Below are 19,003 nucleotides of genomic sequence, written 5' to 3'. Positions count from 1 at the left end.
CATCATAGAGCGCATTTGTTTAAAGAATACGATGTATCTTCTGTCAAAAGCTGATTTTTTGCTCCAGTCTGATCTTCCTTTAAACTTTAATGAGTTTTTGTGGATAAGTCTTTCTGTAGCTTTTGAAGCCAAAAGCACCTGAGAATGAGTTTTGATAGGTCATGAAATGTTGTTGGCGGTTAAACCATCCCATATTAAAGAATGATCGTCCCCAGAATTTTGGGGGGAATGGGGGATTTTAGGTGGAGGTTTACTGTTACAGTGGTTTTGAGATTGCAGTCAACTTGGGAAGTATATAATTATAAAGAAAAACATATTGACTTTTCCTTTAGAGGAATGATTTTTTCCTCAGGCTTAGCTCTTCAGTTTCATTTTTTTCTCTCTCTTCTAGTGTACTGGATTTTAGATTACAGGATTTAATTCATACAAAGCACTCCCTTTCTCTCCATCTGTCCCTTTTTCCTGCTCACAAAAAGTTGAACTTCAAGGCAGGATGTGTTGACACATAATGAAACATTTACCCATGATGCCCAGCCGAAGAAAAAGCATTACCTTGCAATCAGATCAACAGATTTTTTCTTTACTAAAACTCTCACTGAGTCTGATATAAAATGAATGATATATTGAGTATTTAATATTTTATTTTATTTTATTTTTTTATTATCCATGAAGTTGGTCATTGTCCAAGTTCGGTTCTGTTTAGGTTTGTTGTGTTTGACAAGTTTCATTTGTTTCCATTTTCCTGTCACCGGTTAGCTTCTATGGTTTTAGATTAGTTCACACCTGTTTCTGTTTATCCTGTTGTTAACCACCCAGCCAAATCAGAATGAAACAAACAAAAAAAAGCAAATAAATAAAGTTATTAAGCAAAAATAAGCAGCATTCTCTGCTTATAAATACTGGGGGCGTATCCTCTGTTGGTGAAACCACGCCCACTTGCAGGAAAGCTGCCGACTCTCTCATCTGTCAAATAACTCTACAACTTGAATGGATGCTCACTCTAGCAGCTTAATTGGATTTACACAGCCATACATTGATGAAGGCATAGCTAGCTATTAAACTGTAAGCTGTTGTAACTAACGGTAATGTCTTGCGACTTTGAGGGCAAACCATTGCTGCTATTGCTCTTTAGTTTTTATAGTGTTATAGTGGGACTGGCCATGCTCCAGTGCGTCATTGAGATATGTAAATCATGACTGTTAATTTTCAAATCAAAGCGTAAGTAGACACAAACAGTGCATCTGTGAGTAATGAAAGACACCGAAGAATATATGCTTATTACGTCCAGTGGATGCTGTGAAATGTTGTTACAGTGATGCTAGTGTGCCAAATTGTTGAATAAAGTCTTTTTTGTGTGCAAAACGTATTCTTGTGACAACGGATTTCTACTCTCAAAGGTGATCCAGTCCCTAGAAAGACACACACATGAGTGTTTGAACCTTGCCATTTTTGGCACCAGCCCACCGCAGATGGGAAAGACTGAGCTGAAGTCACAACCAGAAATCGCCCTGAAGCCCAAGCGAACTAAGTCTCACCAGGTACGTGAGCCAGCAAATGGTGGAGTAGGAAGGGATGTAGTAGAGTCATGCTCCCTCAGCAGGAAGCAGAAGATGAAACACTAATTGAATAGGGGGGTGATTATTTTGTACATGCTTCAGTTAGAGACATTACACTTTTGTGTTTTTCTGCCCAGCCCTTAATCTCCTATGTCTCTGCTGGTTCCACCCAGCTTTGATTCACCTGTGCTGTCAGAAATTCCACCTGTTCACCCTCTACCTCTCCCTCATCCAAAGCCATCATATCTTTCAGCTCTGCTTCTGATGGTACCCTCCAGCTCCTCAGCTCTGCCTCAGTGTTCTCCACTTTACAAGGTGGATAAAAAATAGATCACATCTCTACATCTCTTTCCTGGGACCTTTGACCTTCCAACACTTCAGCTCCTGTTTGGCTCTATGCTCCCTCTGCTAAACTATATTCTGTCAATTTTCTGACTTCACTGGGCTTTTTCATCTATTTGACACTGCCACAGACTTCCACTCATCTGGCTGCACCTCCATTCCTCTTGCTCCATTGTGCTTCCCTTACTTCCAAATTTACCTTGGTCTTCCGTTGCACTGTCAACACCCAGGACTGCTGAGCCCCCATCTCCATGTTGGTCTAGTGAGTGTGCAGCTCTGCATCTCTGCCTTGGCCCTCCAGGTCTTCAGTGACACCTTGGTTATCCATCTCCTTGGCTTTGCCTGTGGCCCTCACATCCTTTGGTTCCTTCTGAGTTGACTCCCTTGTTTTGCTTCGTAGGGCTTCACCATGTCTCCTCCCTACCCTAACATGTATATTCTGTTTTAAGTTTATGCTAGTTTTATTTGTTGCTGTGTTTGACCCAGTACCTTTTGTTCACACTTTCCCACCACTGGTTAGTTTCTGTGGTTTCAGATTAGTTCACAACCATTTCTGTTCACTCTTATTAGTTCTGTGTACGGCTCAGTTGTCCATTATTGTTGTGTTGTTCTTGGTTATTCTGTTTCATTTTGCATGCATGCATGTTTTATGAGTTTTTGATACATTTTAGATCCTGATCTAAAATCTAAAATCCTCCTTCAACTACTACTTTTGCAAGCAACTGTAAGAGTCATGAAGCTGAAGGTCTTTTTTTCTTTTGAAGGAAAAATTAACAATTTTCATTAATTAATATAGCCTATAGTCTAAAACAATTAAAAAAAACTACAACCAGTACAATTATTAGTGGTATATTAAATAATAATAATAATAATATTGTAATAATATGATGTGTATTATTATTATTATTGTTTTTGTTTGAAAATTGCTGCCTAACATTGCATTGTAGTTCTCATTCTACTGTAAGATGATTCTGAGAAGAATTCTGAATCCTTTGCCTGTTGACCACTTCTTGCAAGCCAAGGGCGATGATGTCAGGGCAAAAGTAATCATGACTGTGCACGGAAACTCACATCATACACAAACCCACACACATTCTACACACTCACAAACACATACTTCCATTCCTGTGAACAAACCCAGGAGACCAGCTCTGGGTGTAGAGCAAGAACTGTATCACAGATGTTGTGAAAGTGTTTGGCACTTTGCTCACCATAGCAGAGGCAATAAATCTGGTGTTGTGGTCTGAATTTGGAATGGTGAGTTTTTAAAGATTCTTGTGTTTTTAAATTGTGCGTGGGACAGAGTGCCGGTTGAGAAATGCTGTTTCTGTAATGGTCCAATTCATCTGGGCTTGTAAGAATGACTGGCTCTGATGATCCTTTTCGTAACCTTGTACTTTGAAGATTTTGCTACTAATTCGGAGGGTTGAAAATAGATCCGTCCGTGTTTGGTTAGAGTCAAGGATCTAACACTACTGATAAATCCTTCTCTGTCTAGAACAAGTCTTTTTTATCTCTCTAAACACCCCATTCAGCCTCTGAATTGTGTTTGCAGGTGTGTCTGTTTGCTCTGATTTCTCTATGAATACGTGTACTTTCATGCCCTCTGATGGCTTTTTAAAGCTACAGTGATTTAAATCTCAGAGAAAGAATCAAGATGCTTATAAGGACAGCAGCAGATGTTGCCTCTCGGGCAAATGTGAAGTCAATCAATGTCTTCACATCACGGCTCATTATTTATTGATTTATTCAGTCAAGTGTGGAGCGCATTGTTTATCCCAGCTCATTGTTTAATATTGAATTAGTCTGTGAAGACAAATACCCATTATTTGTGCCAGTTGTACCCCTGTATCTCTAGGTTCTAGGTTTAACATTTTTTGACTTCAGAAACATTCTGAAAAGAATATAGTTAGGATTTGCATTGATTACGACAAACATTCATTTGATACAGAAATGACTATTTATTTTCAAAAATAAGTTTAAGGAATCCAGTGATATATGTAAATAATCAATAATCAGATTAAAGTGCCAAATATCAGTTATACAAAAAGAAATCTGTACAAAAGGAGGAAATACATGATTGAAGGTGTCTTTGGTTAGAAGAAATGACTGCTCGACTGACTTCGGGATTTAAATGTGAGAGCTTTGGTGGGCTCTCAGTAACTGCATAGGTCCGAAGAGTCTGCCTTCATCAACGACAATGTCAACAATATCTGGAAAAATCACTGTTTACAAAAATAAAACAACAAATCACTGGGAATGGAGCAGTGCAGACTAAAATCACAGATCTCACTGTAGCTGATCTCTTTGGTGTCGGCGCTCTTCTTGCATATTTGTTGTTTTTTAAACAAATCAATCAATTTGATTGTCTTAAATCCATGTTAAAGCTTCTGCTGAGTCTCATGACTTCTTATCCGGGTTCTCCATTCCTTTTTATCAGTCATACTTTTAAGGCACCGTGGCTGTAGGTTATGGAAGGATGCCTTTTCAGGAAGCTCTTTGGTCTGGCCTAATCCATCTTTGGTGTGTTAAGCCGTACGCAGAGGTCCACGGCCCTCAGATGGAGTCTCTGTGGCCTTAGAATGACAATGTTATTGGCTGGTGTCACTAGGTTTGGTTTTATAGCATCTCCATTGACTGAAACAGATGCCCTCACTTTATCTTGGCTGGTTTGAGCTCCTTGACCTGCATGTGTAATGTTTTGTGGACAGCAAGAGTTCTGGACTGACAGAAACCCTTACCACACTCCTGGCATTTAAATGGCTTCTCTTTGGAATGGATGTACCTTTAGAGAACAAAAGAGAGAGATTTAGTTGTGGTTTGTTAATGGAGGCAGGCATGTGTACAACTTAAACAACACAGATTTTAAATTTGTCCGAGCTTATTTTCTAGTATTAAATATCATGCACTTCAGTTTTCTGCCAAAAAATGTGAACTACCGAAATGACGGCAAAAATAATGCAATAGTTTGCTGTCTTGTTATGACAAATCTTTGAGTCTGCAAATGTTAATTAAATCACAAACATGATGTATATCAAGTGATAATTGTCAGTCGGGAAAAGAGCCAAGATCATTACTGAAGAACTGGAGGAGATTGTTCAGCATGTCTCAACTAATTTAAATCATTCTTAAAGTCCTGGAATAACAAATGTCATAAATCACAAGTGCAGGTGTGGTTTAAAAAAATATGAAACCGTTTTGTATGTCTGGATCTCTTCTGCAGGGCAAAACCTTAAGTTATTTATTTATTTATTTTTTAAATAAAAATGTGCACAATATAAATTGATTAATTTATCTGCACACACTGTTTTAAATGCACACACAAGATGCATTAATTCAGTCATATGTACATTAATAGTTGTTTTTGTATGTGTATATGTGCACATTATTATTATAAATTTACCTTGTGATATATTCTAACTGGAATGATGGAAGAGATTATTATGCAGTAATGCACGATGAGGTCACGATCGGAAATGAAGTTGCAGGTAGTTATGTTTGTGTGTGGGCCAGAGTTTGTAAAACCATACATTTATGAATGGGCAGGTGTGAGCAGGAATGTATTTCGATATCAGATCTAAATCATCTGATCTGAGATCAGTGTACTGATATGCCTTTACCTGTGGTCTCTCAGGTGGTCCTGCCTCCTGAAGGCCTTATGACAGATGTCACAAATGTACGGCCGCTCATCTGTGTGTGTGCGCTCATGAATCAACAGGTTGTAGGACTTGGTGAAGCGGCGGCCACAGAACTTGCACACAAACTCCTTTTTTGTCTTGGAAGGGAGCCGTCCTCGGCTCGGTTTTCTTTCCGGCGAGGAGAGCTTGGCCACATCCAGCAGGCAGCCTAATGAGGGCGAGCGCACGTGCCCGTTGTTAGTGCTCAGATCTTCTGCCTTCAGGGCGTCATCCTGCGTGGCGGCCGCCGCCAGGTTGGCAAAGTCAAAACGGGGTTTGCTTTTGCTGGCCGCTCCTGACCCAGGCCCGGGGGACTCCTGTTTGGTGGGCTGGACGAGATGGGGAAACAGAGGGATCGAGGGGAGAGGGAAGCGGGCGTCCACCAGGCCGGGCAGCTTGGAGAAGGTGCAGCGCGGCAAAGTGAACGGTGGGTAGCCCAGAGTCCACTGGTGCAGGTGGACGGCGTGCAAGGCACTGAAACTGTAGATGCTGGGCATGTGGTCGGCAGGCAAATGCAGCCCGTTGGAGGTCTGAAGGAAGGAATAGTTTGCCAGCTGCAGAGAAGGATGAAGGGGCACAGGAGCTGGGAGCGTTTTACTGCCCATGACTGATTCCAGAACGTTTCTGTAGGAGACAAAAACAGAAAAAAAAATTATGAAGAGCGGCTAGCACAGTGTCTCAAAAATAACACACCTGCAGACATCTTTTGAGAATACACCCACTGTGTTTGCATTTTCCGATTTCTATAGGCCTATATTATGTGCTACTTAGAAACATCTTGCTTTAGTGCTTACAGGCTGAAGGGACTTCCCTAAAAAGAAAAAAAAAACACACTCACGTCAAGACATAAAGTGCACTTGTCAAGCGAGGCACATTGTCTGACATATTGAAAGCGCATACTCCAGTGTGAGCACAAAGCAATGCTCAAGCCTGCCAGATGAGTGTGTGTGTGTGTGTGCATGTACATTTTGGCATAGGCGTCTTCTGCATGCCGAAAATATGCCTATGGCCATGAAGACGAAAGACAGCAGGTGACATACCTGCCTCAACTGTTTAATCAGGTTGGATGAGAATAGACACAAAGCACAATAACTCCTCTTTGTCTCATCAGGAACTACAAGCACACACACACTCATGCAAACAGGATCGGTGTGTTTACAGTGTTACTCATATCGTCTGGAGGATTTTTTTTTCACACAGTTTTATAAGTACCACGTGAAATGCAACAACGTGTTGTGTGTTAGATCGCCGTGAATACAAAACGGGGCCAGACGCGGTTTCCAGTTAGGATGGATAAGGTCAAAGAGAAATTTGCAAAATTTGTTTAAAAGTCACAGCCCGTGGGTCATGTTTTGAAAGTTCAATAAAGGTCAAGAAAAAAAAATAAAGTCACGTCGCTAGGAACGTTTCCAGCTGAAGGTCTGTGTGAAGGATGGCGCTTAATTTGTGTGTATTTCTGTCCCGAATATACTCAGGATGCGAAGAGAGTCTGATCCGCGGTAAATAAAAAGTGAAATAGCCCTAATTAGTCTTTCTGAAGCTCAAAGCTCCCCCGGGGATTTGGACGCTCTGATCATGGCGCAGAAGTAATTGACTTTTACTTACGGGGGTCATTAGAGGAGATCAGGACTCGCTCCCGAGAACAGGCTCGTACCCTTAACCCTTTGAAGTCCGCATACCTTTAAAACGAGTGACCGAGGGGAATGTGTTACCTGAACTGTCCGCTTAACCGTTAAATCTAACGCCAGCTAAACGTTTTGTGGAGAAAAAAATACGTTTCTGAATTGTGGGATTTCACAAGTGCTTGGACATTTTTTTCCGGGACATCGTTGGCTAATTAGTCGGATTTGCTCACCGTGTCTGGGTAAATCTCACAGATTCTGTCCCCCACGCCAGGACCAATCAGTGTTGTGGGACTAAAGACGTCTATCCCAGACAAGGTGGTGAAAGAGTTTAGAAAATCACACCACAGTTTGTTGAGTTCGGGTCTACCCCCACTCCACCCCAGGGATCATGACAAGTTCTACTCAAAATGTGATAAAAAAACTATTAATAATAATAATAATAATAATAATAATAATAATAATAATAATAATAAAAACAGGATTCTCCAAGAATATTTTGTCAGGCGCATGGCAAGTGCGTAGAGTTGGCGTCCTAATAGCGGCCTCTGTCTCTCAGCAATCTTTCTTATCAATAACTGTGATTGCTCAGCTTTCATCAGTAGCGCATTGAGCGCGCGGAGGTCATCGGTGTTTTATCTCTCGGTAGGTGTGAATGTGCGCCTGTCGCGCATACGGAGATCACAGAGAAATCTCGACGTGTATTACAGGAATTAATCACGGTCTCGAGGTTCGTGCGTTAACGACGGGCCTTTGGTCAATTGTGCAACGATTATCAAGTAAGTGTATGTTTTCTTTTTTCCGCGCAGCCCCCCGAGAGGATGTGATCACTTAACCCTGGAGAGAGGGAAACACACCATTCATTAAGCACCGTCAAACAGTTGACTAAATATACAAATATATTTAAGTATCGTGGAGAAGGCCTAGCGCTTTTCTGGGTTTGCAGTTTTCATGTAAAATGTGTTTGCTTGTACAATAGCATAAGGGGAAAAAATGACAGTCTAATATTTTAAAATATTATACAAAGGCCTCTGCAGATAGCGTTGCGTAGTCAAATCAAATTACAGCCCAGTTTGTAAATGTTTAAGCTGTATAGATTACTCTCAAAATACTGATATCCTTTTTTTATCAGCAAGCCTATACTGATTTTAAACGCTTCGTCTTTTAATTACACATGTTGTGATATCTACATCCGTTTAATTTCCTCTCTACAAATGAAACAAATCGTGAATAATTTAAATTCTCTAACAGTAGTCGGAGTGGCATCCAATATAATTTTTTTTTACATTAATATATTAGGCCAAAATTCTAAACGTTCGGCTGCATTGTTATTTAAATTGATTGCAACGTTTATTTATTAATACCTAATAAGAATTGTTGGATTACTTAGATTATACTTAAATGCCTTTTAGTAGGTACAGTTTAAATTAAAAATGAAAGCGTTCAACTAATAACAAATGAAAATAAAACAATTATTAATACATATTTTAAAATAGGCCTATATTAAAATAACAATATAGGCACTTACTTTAAAAGAAACGTTTAGGTTTTTGTATTACACGGGCTATTTATTTTAAGATTGAGCCTAAGTAAATTTTCTTTTTTGACAAAATGTATTTGGTTTTATCTATTTGTTTATTTTTTATTGTTTGTATTATTTAACCAATTCAGCCGTTTCCGCGGGAGACTGCGAACGAATGGCGCTTTAAATAAACCGAAACAAACGAATAACTCAGTTTCTCAACACCGAGCATCAGTGTAAAACCGCAGCGGTCCATTCAAAGCACAGCCTCCACGAAAAAACGATTCGAGACCACCGACCACCAGGCCACGCGTCTTTTAGAAAAAGGTAACTTTCTGCAGATGCGTAATAAAAATCTAAAGTTCGCATTTTAATTCTAGGAGTCCACGTTCGGTATCATTTTTAACGAAAAACATCGGATGACATCACAGCGCCTTCAGAGCTTCCCATAGATCATAGGCTGCGTTTCTCGGATATGTGCGGATATTTTATTTTATTAAGTAATTTACTTGAGCAGTACTAACGTTGAAGAAAGAAAATAATTTTATTCCTCAAACAAACATTTTCGATGTTTTCACGCCGCTTGCGATCAGCACGATTCTAGAATGCGCATTCCACCTGTTGACCACTGACCGATCGCTATTAAAGACCATCATTCACACGTTAAATACTTCGCCGTGACTTTTATATGCTTTAAACAACAAACTACTTTGCAACTGCAACGCAGCCCCTACACATTTTAACAAGTTTCGCCCGTCTTGCTTTACGAACAATTTCTCGCCCAACTAATTCGTTCTCAAAAGCGTTTGGACGTTACGCGTTTGTCGTTCACGCCTACCGCGGGGAATCGCCGCCAATATGCAGACTAAACTCTTGCAAAAGCAGTAAAAGCTTGTCAAAAAAAAAAATATTCCAAAATGCCAGGAAATATTTACCAGAGATTGGTGAAGCGGGACGATCCGAAACGGGAGGATTTACGGTCACTTAGTCGTCCCACAGCGTTTCAATATTCAGTGCAAAGTTCTCAGGCGGATCGGAGAAACGCTCGTCTTCCTCAGCATGTTCTCGCAGCAGAGGCACGGGAAAACACTGAAGTTCGCACAGCTGTGGTCCAGCGGTTGTGCGCTGTGAGTATTTGGTTACTCGGGGTAGAAACTCTCTCTCTCCCTCTCTTACTCTAGCTCTGTCTTGTGGTCCCAAAGTCAAACCGCCTCTTTATTGTAACCCAACCCGCGACGTCACACAGCCAAACCCCCAAACGCGCTGAAGTGAAGTTTCCTCCACCGGTGCTGCAGCGCGCGAGCTACATCCACTTATCACTGCCTGCACGACAGGGGACTGAACGCTTTTGCGACCTTTGTAATTTTTACGTCGCCAATAAAGTTTGCAGGTCTTTCACCACTTGCTCATGACGAGGACGGTCCGTCCCGAAGACGGAAATAGAAAGTAACAAAAACGTACTAATTAAAACACTTTTGAGACATTGAGCTAGGGGTATATTATTAGAATTTTTGTAATTATTATTATTATTTATAGGACGAAGACTAGAAATAGTTTACGTCCCAACGCCGACCGAGCCCAAATATGCTAGTCTTATTTAATTAGCGCGCTCACCAAAACAACATAACGCAGAAAGCCAGAGAATTCGTATTTTTAAACGAGCTTCTGTGCGAGATGGGGGCGGCAACAAATCAAGCTTCGCTCGTATTAATTAAGGTAAATATACAACTGCCACCTTTAACTTGGGCTCTCCGCGAGAAAGAAATGAGAGACCGGTTTTAAACGTCCCAAAACCATTAGTCAGTTTGTCACCCCGACCCCGGCGAAGACAGATTAAGAGCACGGGCTTCATTTGCGTTACACAGGAAATGTGAATTCGAGCTCTTCTCTTTGATACGAACTGTGGAAATTCTTGGTATAAACTTGTCCTCTTGGGGTCAAACACACCTAGGTTAGTGTAAACTGTGAAGGTGAAAAATTCGCCTAATCTCACAGTTGTATACATGAGACCGAAAGAAAAGTTAGCTTCGTTTAAAAGTGGAAATAGAAACAGACTAATGATCTGAATTAAATGCAAATAAAAGTTCCGAATCCATTGCACGCACTGAAATAATAAAACAAATATATCTGTTTTTTTTATATATCACTATACTTTTTTAGTCCTCTGTATTCATAGGAGATAAGCTGTACGTTTTCGCTAATTCTGATTCGCTGGTTTGGGGAAATCTGTTGTGACGTCACCTCACACAAATTCCTCCGAGATGCAGGTCGCAGGTTCCTTCCGCGCGAGACGCTCGGAGTCAGCGGTGTCGGTGGGTCCGAGCGAGACAAGGACGCTGCTGTACATCTGTTAAGCGCTCAATACGCGCCACCTGGTGGCGAGCGCGCGTACCCTTCAGCCCAAAGCTACTGCGGAGGCGCTCGTCTCACGCTCGCTCCCGGAGATCTACCTTCGTGCAGAATCTGGTTCCAAACATTTTCTAATTCAACTACCTGTTTCCAAGTGACCCGCGGGCTTTGTTTAGTTAGTTTAGGCGCGTTTGCCGAGAGCTGGAAGTAATTTTGGCACCTCTAGTATTCCGAGTCACGCTTTTGACTTCTTTGAAAAGTCTGCGAACAAAAACAATAAAAAGCAAAAAGTCAAACATTCGAGTTCTGCAACGGGAGTGCGTAGGTTTTGTTTAAGCTCAGAACCCGGACCGATTCCTTCTCGTGCAACGATTTAATTTTTAACCGCTTTTTATCTGATTTCAAATGCATTAAACTCTCCTTAGGTCAGCCGTACCGATCACCTACAGGGAGATGGGTTAAACGCTGAGTGCAAGAGCCCATGCAGTTCGTTCCGACTGAATTTTCTCTGTTTTATGAGAAAATTCTGGCTGTCTGTGAGTCCATGTTGCATCACTAAGCGCAGCGCAATAGCCCTGACCTCAGGAAATTAATCAGCAAACCCTGCCACGGAAGCCGTGCGCCCACTCCTCGGCTGCATATAATAAAAAACAGCAGCTAGACATCATTTACATTTTTGGAGGGAAAAAGAAAACAAACTGTAAAGAATAGATTTGGTGCGAGCGCGAGTTGCGCACGTTTGAAGCGCGCCTCACACACACAATATGCCGTGCACATGCACATGAACGCACACGCGCGCAGACGGCAGACTGGAGATAAAAAGAACTGTTTACAGCTCACTTACATATTTCATCACGTCTATTTACATCACTTTCGCTAATCTAAACACTTCAGCCACCGAAAGTTTAACATTTCAAAGTCTGTGAAGTCAGAGAGCTGCTCTCAAATTCTGAACTGACGCCTGTCTAAATACAGGCCCCTGCCTGCGCCTATCATGCTTTTTGGAGTCCTGATATATACACGTTAATATATTTTTCTAAGGCAAATCTGAGTTGCACTACAAGTTCAAAAAAACCTGGAAATAACCATTTCTAATTCATTTTTTTTACATGACCGAAAGAAGATTAGACGCCAATCGCATGGATTTCGTTCACCGCGAAAAAAAGACAGCCTTTGATGCAACGCAGAACTATGTCCTCTATCACTAACTGTGGTTGAAATTAAAATTGCATGTTACTTATGGAGTAGGTCTACACTAAAAAAAGCTTTATTAGTGAACTTAATTCAATTAAGGAAAACTTTTCCAAGCGGTTCCAGATGGTTCGGGTCCTAAAAACTAAAACAAGTTCAGTTAATCAAATAATGTTAAGTTGGTTGTTTACGTTTAACAATTTTAAGTTGCATAAATATAATAGAAATGCTTTATCCAAAAATGCTCAAAATATATATGTATTTTTAAACCGAACAAGCAAATCTTTTTTAGCTCTTTTACATCAGCTGTGCCTTTTTTGCATATATATATATTGTTTTTGAAAAACAACATGATTGCTTTTGATTGCCGCCTCAGAGCAGGTGTGTCACGCTACAAGAAGTATGACGAATTTCAAACAAAGCATATATCACAAAAAGATGTCATTTGATTAAATATGTATCACATTGGCCGCTGTGGTTCGTTTTTTGTTTTGGCACAGGCTCAGTCACTTTTCCTTTTTCACTCTTAGCCGCTTGAGATTTCATTTTGTTTTGACAAGCGATTCATCAGAAGTTATCAAGGGTTGCCGTTTAGAACTGTCGGTGTTAACCGCTAACTAGCTGGCTAGTTCAGTCTACTCAACAACACACAATATAGAGGGCTGTCCAAATACACGCACTTGTGGTCTTGGTCAAGTGCACACTTATGCACTTGACCACTTACGTTACATGTTTCCTGTATCTGGCCAAGTGTTAAAGTATTCAGGAAGACCACTAGTGTGTAGAACTAGTGTGTAGAACTTTTACTGAGTTGTAAAAATAAGTAAGTAAGTAAAGCTTTTACTACCTTTTATTTACACATATTGTACGTTTAATACTAAAATAACTTGATCTACTTCTGTGCAGTGGTCCGAGTGGCAGTTTAATTGTGATGTTTCTAATTAACTGATAAAAAGCAGTTGGCAACATTTACACATATTAATCTCTTTACCCAATTTGTAGCACCTTACGTTTTTCACAAATTATATGTAATCGGATTCTTGTAATTTTGAGGCATGTGAATTTCTAAACAGGATAAATGGGCCGTGCTTGGCCACAAATACCGCTTCAAAGTATGGATTTGGTGTGCATTACGGTTGCATGCTTACTTCCTATCTTTTGCTCAGGCTTTCAAGTAGCCAAGACCTTAAGTGTTAGTACCGGGAGAGGCCCATAGTAGCAAATCTTGTTTTTTAGTATCTATGCACATGACGTAACCACGTAAAAACAAATTAACGTTCCCAGGTTCTTTCCCAGTGCATTCAGATCCGACAGCTCAAAATATAAAAATCATAATTATAGGCCTAATGTAATAAATCACGTATTGCAACAAGACTTCAGTGTTTTCAAACAAGACTCCTGTAGTGCAAATTTTACATTTGTATATGTGTTTTATTTGATTGTCGCTAGATTATTTCATTTCCATATTTTTTTTTCTTTTCAGTAATGTTCTTAACAGTCGAAGCGAAACTTCGGAAGAAACCCGTGCATTAGCTTCTAATAAAAGCAATCACAGCTGTTCATATATTAGAGAAGTGAGCTGGAGAGATGTATAGGGCTGGGTTGTGAGTCAGCTGGATGGAATGGGGCTTGGTGCTTCTCGGGGAGGTAATCCAGCACGACTTTACGTTCAAACTGAAACCGCAAAGCCGTAACGATGCCCCTTTAGGTCACTTATTCCCTCTACAAAAACAACAGGCTTTTAATGGCTAATGAAGAACAGAGGTGTAGCTTCTCTGAACCTCTCGTGGTTACGTGAAACTGCTGTGTTTTTAGCTCAGATGGCTTTGGAGGTGATTGAGATAATTGAAAGAGCTCAGAGGCGCTTCTAATACTTTACGGGTAAAAGGCCGTGTTTAGATTTAGGAAGGATCATCTTCTGACAGACCTCTTGATGGTGACACACGCCGGATGGTATTTATGGAAGAAATGATTATGCTTTCATAGGAAGTGTTACAGCTGCTGCTGATGATGATTTTCGTAAATGAATACGCACGGGTTTAGTCTTCAAATCCTAGATGAATATGGGTCAGATGTTTGTTAATGCATTTTTGTGTAAAGTCCATTTCTCTTTAAGGACACGTCAACCCATTTCCCAAAGAGGGTGTGAACAGAAGGCACTAGGTTTGACCCGTTTCAACAGTATCTGCATTTACTAAGTCTCCGCTAAATAATTACAAACATACACCCTGTGGTTGAATTTATGAGCCCTATGCTCTTATCCTAATCCCGTCCTATTGGATTTCATACCCCTGAGTTAAAGCCAACATTAGAACATCGATTAAGCATGAACAAAGTCATGGAGTGTTTTAATTTGATTATGTTACATAATATCTTTAGCCTTCTTTCCACAGAAGGACTTGTTTGAGCGGACATAAATTCCTGACGAAAATGTAGTTATTTTTGTCCTCCAACCTCACATTTTATGGAATCTGTATGTTTCTTTGTGCCAACATTTACAAAAAGCACAGCCTTTTGTTATTTTAAGAGCGTGCTACAAGTAGCACCATGTAACAGACTCAGTACATAGGAACCACTGCTGAATGTAAAGCCCCATTGTATCTTTGATGATAATTTTAACCACTAATTACTTAATCTAAGTCACTCAGTCCGAAATTGCGCTTTGGTAGAGCTGCTGGCACTGATAATGAGCAGTAAACTAATTTTATATGTGTATTTTTGTATTTCTTTAACCAAAATCAGTTTTAGTGACATTATTGAATCTGTCAGATTTATTCGGAGACCAAAAACAATTGAAGGTCATTCAGAGTTTGATCCTCCTAATTTTTTACTATTTTAGTTTTAAATAAATGGCTAAATCTAGAGGTCCTGTGTCATTTTTACATTTAGATATTTATGATGACTTAACTTCACTCTTCTACTAGCCAGCAGAGTATAATCGACACGTCTGCTCTTCATTTTTGCTTCACTATGTCAGCATCCCTCTCTCGCTCTATGCTTCATCTTCTATCTGTGCTGACCATGTAAAGAACAGGAAAAACATCAGTTGAAGCATTTGACCTTTTAAAAAAATATCCGCAGGACTTCATGAAAACAAATTCTCTTTGGCTGAGGTCTCTTTCCCTCATGTCCAGCCTGAAAGAGTGCGAGAGAGGGAGGGATAACGAGAGCGAGCTCGAAGGATAGATGTGTAACACCCCTCAGTCGCTCTTCTGACCCCTGTATGGCCAGTGATAAATGTTTTTATCACGGCTGAGCAGAAGTGTCAGCACGGGTCGAGCTCCGTGTGAGCTGAGGGAATGTTCTGCGCCAGAGAACGAGTATGGCTGAATGCAAAACATTTCAATAAAGCCGTAAAACAACAGTGTTATCAGATCTTAGGCAAACCTAGGGGAGGAACCAGCACGTTGATAATTTAAACAGCTGATGCTTTCAACGAAACACTCCCAGTCTCCTATTTATGCAAATTTAGTTCATAAATGTTTCACAAAACGTCTCATTTTCGAGAGTAAATGCTTTTGGCCTACCTTCATCCTAAATTATAATGATCGAAATGTGTGGCTTAGATTTGGGAGGAAGTGTTTTTTAACTGAAATGTCATGTAATTATGACAAAAGCACAAATTCGCAAATGATTTTCACGGTCGTAGCCATGACCCAGTGTGACCCAAAGTGGTCTCTCCATTCATCTGCACCGTTTCTAATCCAGGGCAGAGTTAAGATTATGAAAACCAATAACCCTTATTCCACACACTCAGAAATACAGAAAAAAATAAGTGTGCTTCTGCGTATATGCACATATAAAGGTCAGAATCATTTTACAACTTCTGTTCTGCCCACCCACAGAGCCTCAAGAGAATTCTGGATTCTTATTGGTCTATTTTGAAACCGAGAGAATGTGTCTCTATATAGCGTAGGTTTGAATCTGGGAATGGGTTGGTAGATCTGGTGGGACCTTCCACTTTAGAATGCCAGGAGTGTGTGTGTGTGTGTGTGTGTGTGTTTTGCGTGCGTACAAGCTTTACTTTAAACCGTAAGGGAGCTGTTGATGAGCCTTTCAGCTGTGCTTGGGAAAACACAGCAAATTCACTGCTCTCACCCCAGAGTCCCACAATCCAGTGTGTGTAGCCAGAGTCAGAGTTTATAGGTACCGATCGGCTCGCTCTTTAATCTGCTGATGATTTAAGATCTGCCGACGGACGCTCCGCCACTTGGTGGGTTCACTGCACTGATGGCGGGCGATATAAGTGGCGACGAAAGTTAAACAAAGCAGGCAACAATAACACGAACATTAGAGCAAATGTTCACAAATTTGTATAATTAAAATTAGTCCTACCTTTTAGGAGCAGCTTGAGGACTTGATGTTTTCCAGATGTCACAACTTCAAAACGCTAGCATTTGCATCTTTAGCCAGGAGCGAAACACTTCAAACCTGACCTGTTTGACTGCGACATGTTTTAAGCTGTGTAAAAAAATGATTTTACAGTGTTTGGCCTCTGACCTTCAAGAGATGTGAGGTCTGGTTTGAAGCTGTCAGGGTCATATTGACGTTTGGTGCCTCGTAGCACTGTAAACACTGAGCGAGATCTGATGAGACCCAGTACTCTCTCAGCACATTTGATTTAGCTATGAGGTTTGGCTGCTGCATTTCAGCAGATTTGTTACTCCACTTCTTATTATTTGCGTTCTGATATTATGACAGTGTAATTGGCTCTAAAAATCCCTGCCGTGCGTGAGACCGGCAATAGCTGTCCAACGTCTTTTTATAACAAATCTGAAAGGCTCCAACTTCTCTATGGCACACATGAACAGGTTGCCCGTTATTCACAAATAATCGTAAGAACATCTGGGTGAATTGTAACTGATGTCGGATTAAAAATATTTAAGAGATAATTCACCCAAAAATCTAAATTCTGCTATCATTTTCTCTCTCTCATGTAATTCCAAACCAATATGACCTCCGGTGGAACATAAATAAAGGTACTTTGAGAAAGGTCTGTGTTTTTCTCGAAGACTTAGCTTTTTTCTCTTTATCGTGCTGCACCTGGTTAGGACATGGTTTTAGCGAGCAAGTACTAAATAAATTTGTTGCGGTTGATTTGACGACTGGCCCCTCACTTGTTCTTTCAGGTGTTGTGTTGTAGGCTGGTGGGATTAACAGACATGTGAAATACATGTTCGAAGCTCAATGAATAGATTTGTCACAGATTTGTTTAAGTTCCGCTGCTCAGAGTAGCATGTCTTGTGAGCTCACGAAATGTGAGAATTCTCCTATGTACTATTGAAAACTCTCTCTCCCTCTTTGCTTTTATTTAGCAAAATGACTTACAAGCACTAGGGACTTTTAAACTCTGAACATACGTTTTATTGAGACATTACAAACATCTCTCTCATCCGTTTTCTCTTTTCCTTCCTCTTTTACTTTGCCGCGTTGGCAGGGTTTCAAAGTAACCTGAGAGCCATCATTTTAAATGATGTTTTATTAAATTGGTGTTTGCATCGGTTGTACCGAGGCCCTTGTGAAATGACGAAAAATGCTTCTCTGGAGGTTGTCTGAAATTGGAAATCGCAAGATATCAGGAGACCTCATTAGAAACACACATGCATGATGGTGTGGGGATTCAAAGTAAATAGGATTCAATTTATCTGCAAATCAGAAACATTATGGTAAGGAAAATGTCCTAAAAGGACCTTTCATGATATTTAAATCAATTAAACAGCCCTGAACCGCTCACTGCATCTTAAAAGTCACTTTGCTACATTATTATAAACTGCACTATATATGCAGTACTTTGTAATGTAGATCAGTTTGGGAGAGCACAAGAGTTATAAAAGCAGCATAAAGAGAAGATGCATGTAAGCACACTCGGTGGTTGAATCGGAAGGACATGCAAGTCTGCGCAAATAGTTTATTCTATACAAGGTCTACATCTCTCATTAGTTTTTATACTTTCTAAGACAGACATGAGCTCATGATTTACACAGTTGATGTTACTTCAGCTGACCTCAGGCAGCAACTATTAGGTGTGTTAAATGTTTTAATAGGCGCTTAGAAAATAATAAGAAAACCCAAACAATCTCGCTCTGAATAAATGACAGGAGCTCTGGGTTCTCACACAACCTTCTCCCATTTCCCTTTTCAATCCTTTGTTCATTCTATTTTCTTTAGTTCTGTTAAACGTGACAGTCTGAAGTAATAAATAAAAAAAAGCATGAGGGATAATATTTTGAAAAAGAGATTGTATTTGGATGTGGGCATATAAGTACTTTCTTAAAGCTTTTTCTTGGGTTAATATTTTAGATATGAAAGTCAAATCACAGTTTCAAACCAGTTTAAAATGAATTCAGATCTCCTTTATTGATCATATTTAATTATAACGCTGTTAGGTTATTTATTTACAGATGTCATATAATTATACATTTAAATGTATGCTTCATCCAAAGACTTAAAGTATTACTGGGAAATACTCAAAGAAAGTTCCGCTGAAGCTAGTTCATTCTTAGCAGGTTTGAACCTGGAACCAGTTACCAACCTAGATCTTAAACCACTACCCAACATCACCCACCCGCCCCCCAAAAAAGTGTAAGACTCAGTCATCAAAGGCCTGGTGGTATGTGCATGTGTGTGTGTCTGTCTGCGTATGTGAGAGTATCTTGGCATGCATGCAGAGAATAATAAATGATTATACTGCTGGCAATAACAGTGCTTGTAAATCATGCTGTTTGGATGCTCTCATGCATCCAG

The 19,003-nt window shown here is 40.2% G+C and overlaps 1 protein-coding gene across 1 annotated transcript; it reads right to left on the bottom strand.

The window, feature by feature from the left end:
- Nucleotides 1–3,844: 3,844 nt before the first annotated feature.
- Nucleotides 3,845–9,918, bottom strand: osr1 (odd-skipped related transcription factor 1). Its single transcript, XM_043254599.1, has 3 exons — nt 9,655–9,918; nt 5,519–6,199; nt 3,845–4,683 (listed from the first exon to the last, which is right to left on the bottom strand). The coding sequence occupies exons 2-3, from the start codon at nt 6,178–6,180 to the stop codon at nt 4,551–4,553; spliced, it is 795 nt and encodes a 264-aa protein (XP_043110534.1). The 5' UTR covers nt 6,181–6,199; nt 9,655–9,918; the 3' UTR covers nt 3,845–4,550.
- Nucleotides 9,919–19,003: the final 9,085 nt, after the last annotated feature.

This window comes from Puntigrus tetrazona, chromosome 13 (genome assembly GCF_018831695.1).
Source record: "Puntigrus tetrazona isolate hp1 chromosome 13, ASM1883169v1, whole genome shotgun sequence".
Lineage (NCBI taxonomy): Eukaryota > Metazoa > Chordata > Actinopteri > Cypriniformes > Cyprinidae > Puntigrus > Puntigrus tetrazona.
Note: the sequence above shows the minus strand (reverse complement) of the source record. Positions and strands in the feature narration are given on the sequence as shown.

Bases quoted from the DNA above. Each gene is read 5' to 3' on its own strand.
- osr1 (XM_043254599.1), bottom strand. From the start codon at position 6,180: ATGGGCAGTAAAACGCTCCCAGCTCCTGTGCCCCTTCATCCTTCTCTG. The intron at 4,684-5,518 runs GTAAAGGCATAT...TGTTCTCTAAAG, and splicing joins GACCACCTGAGAGACCACAG to GTACATCCATTCCAAAGAGA.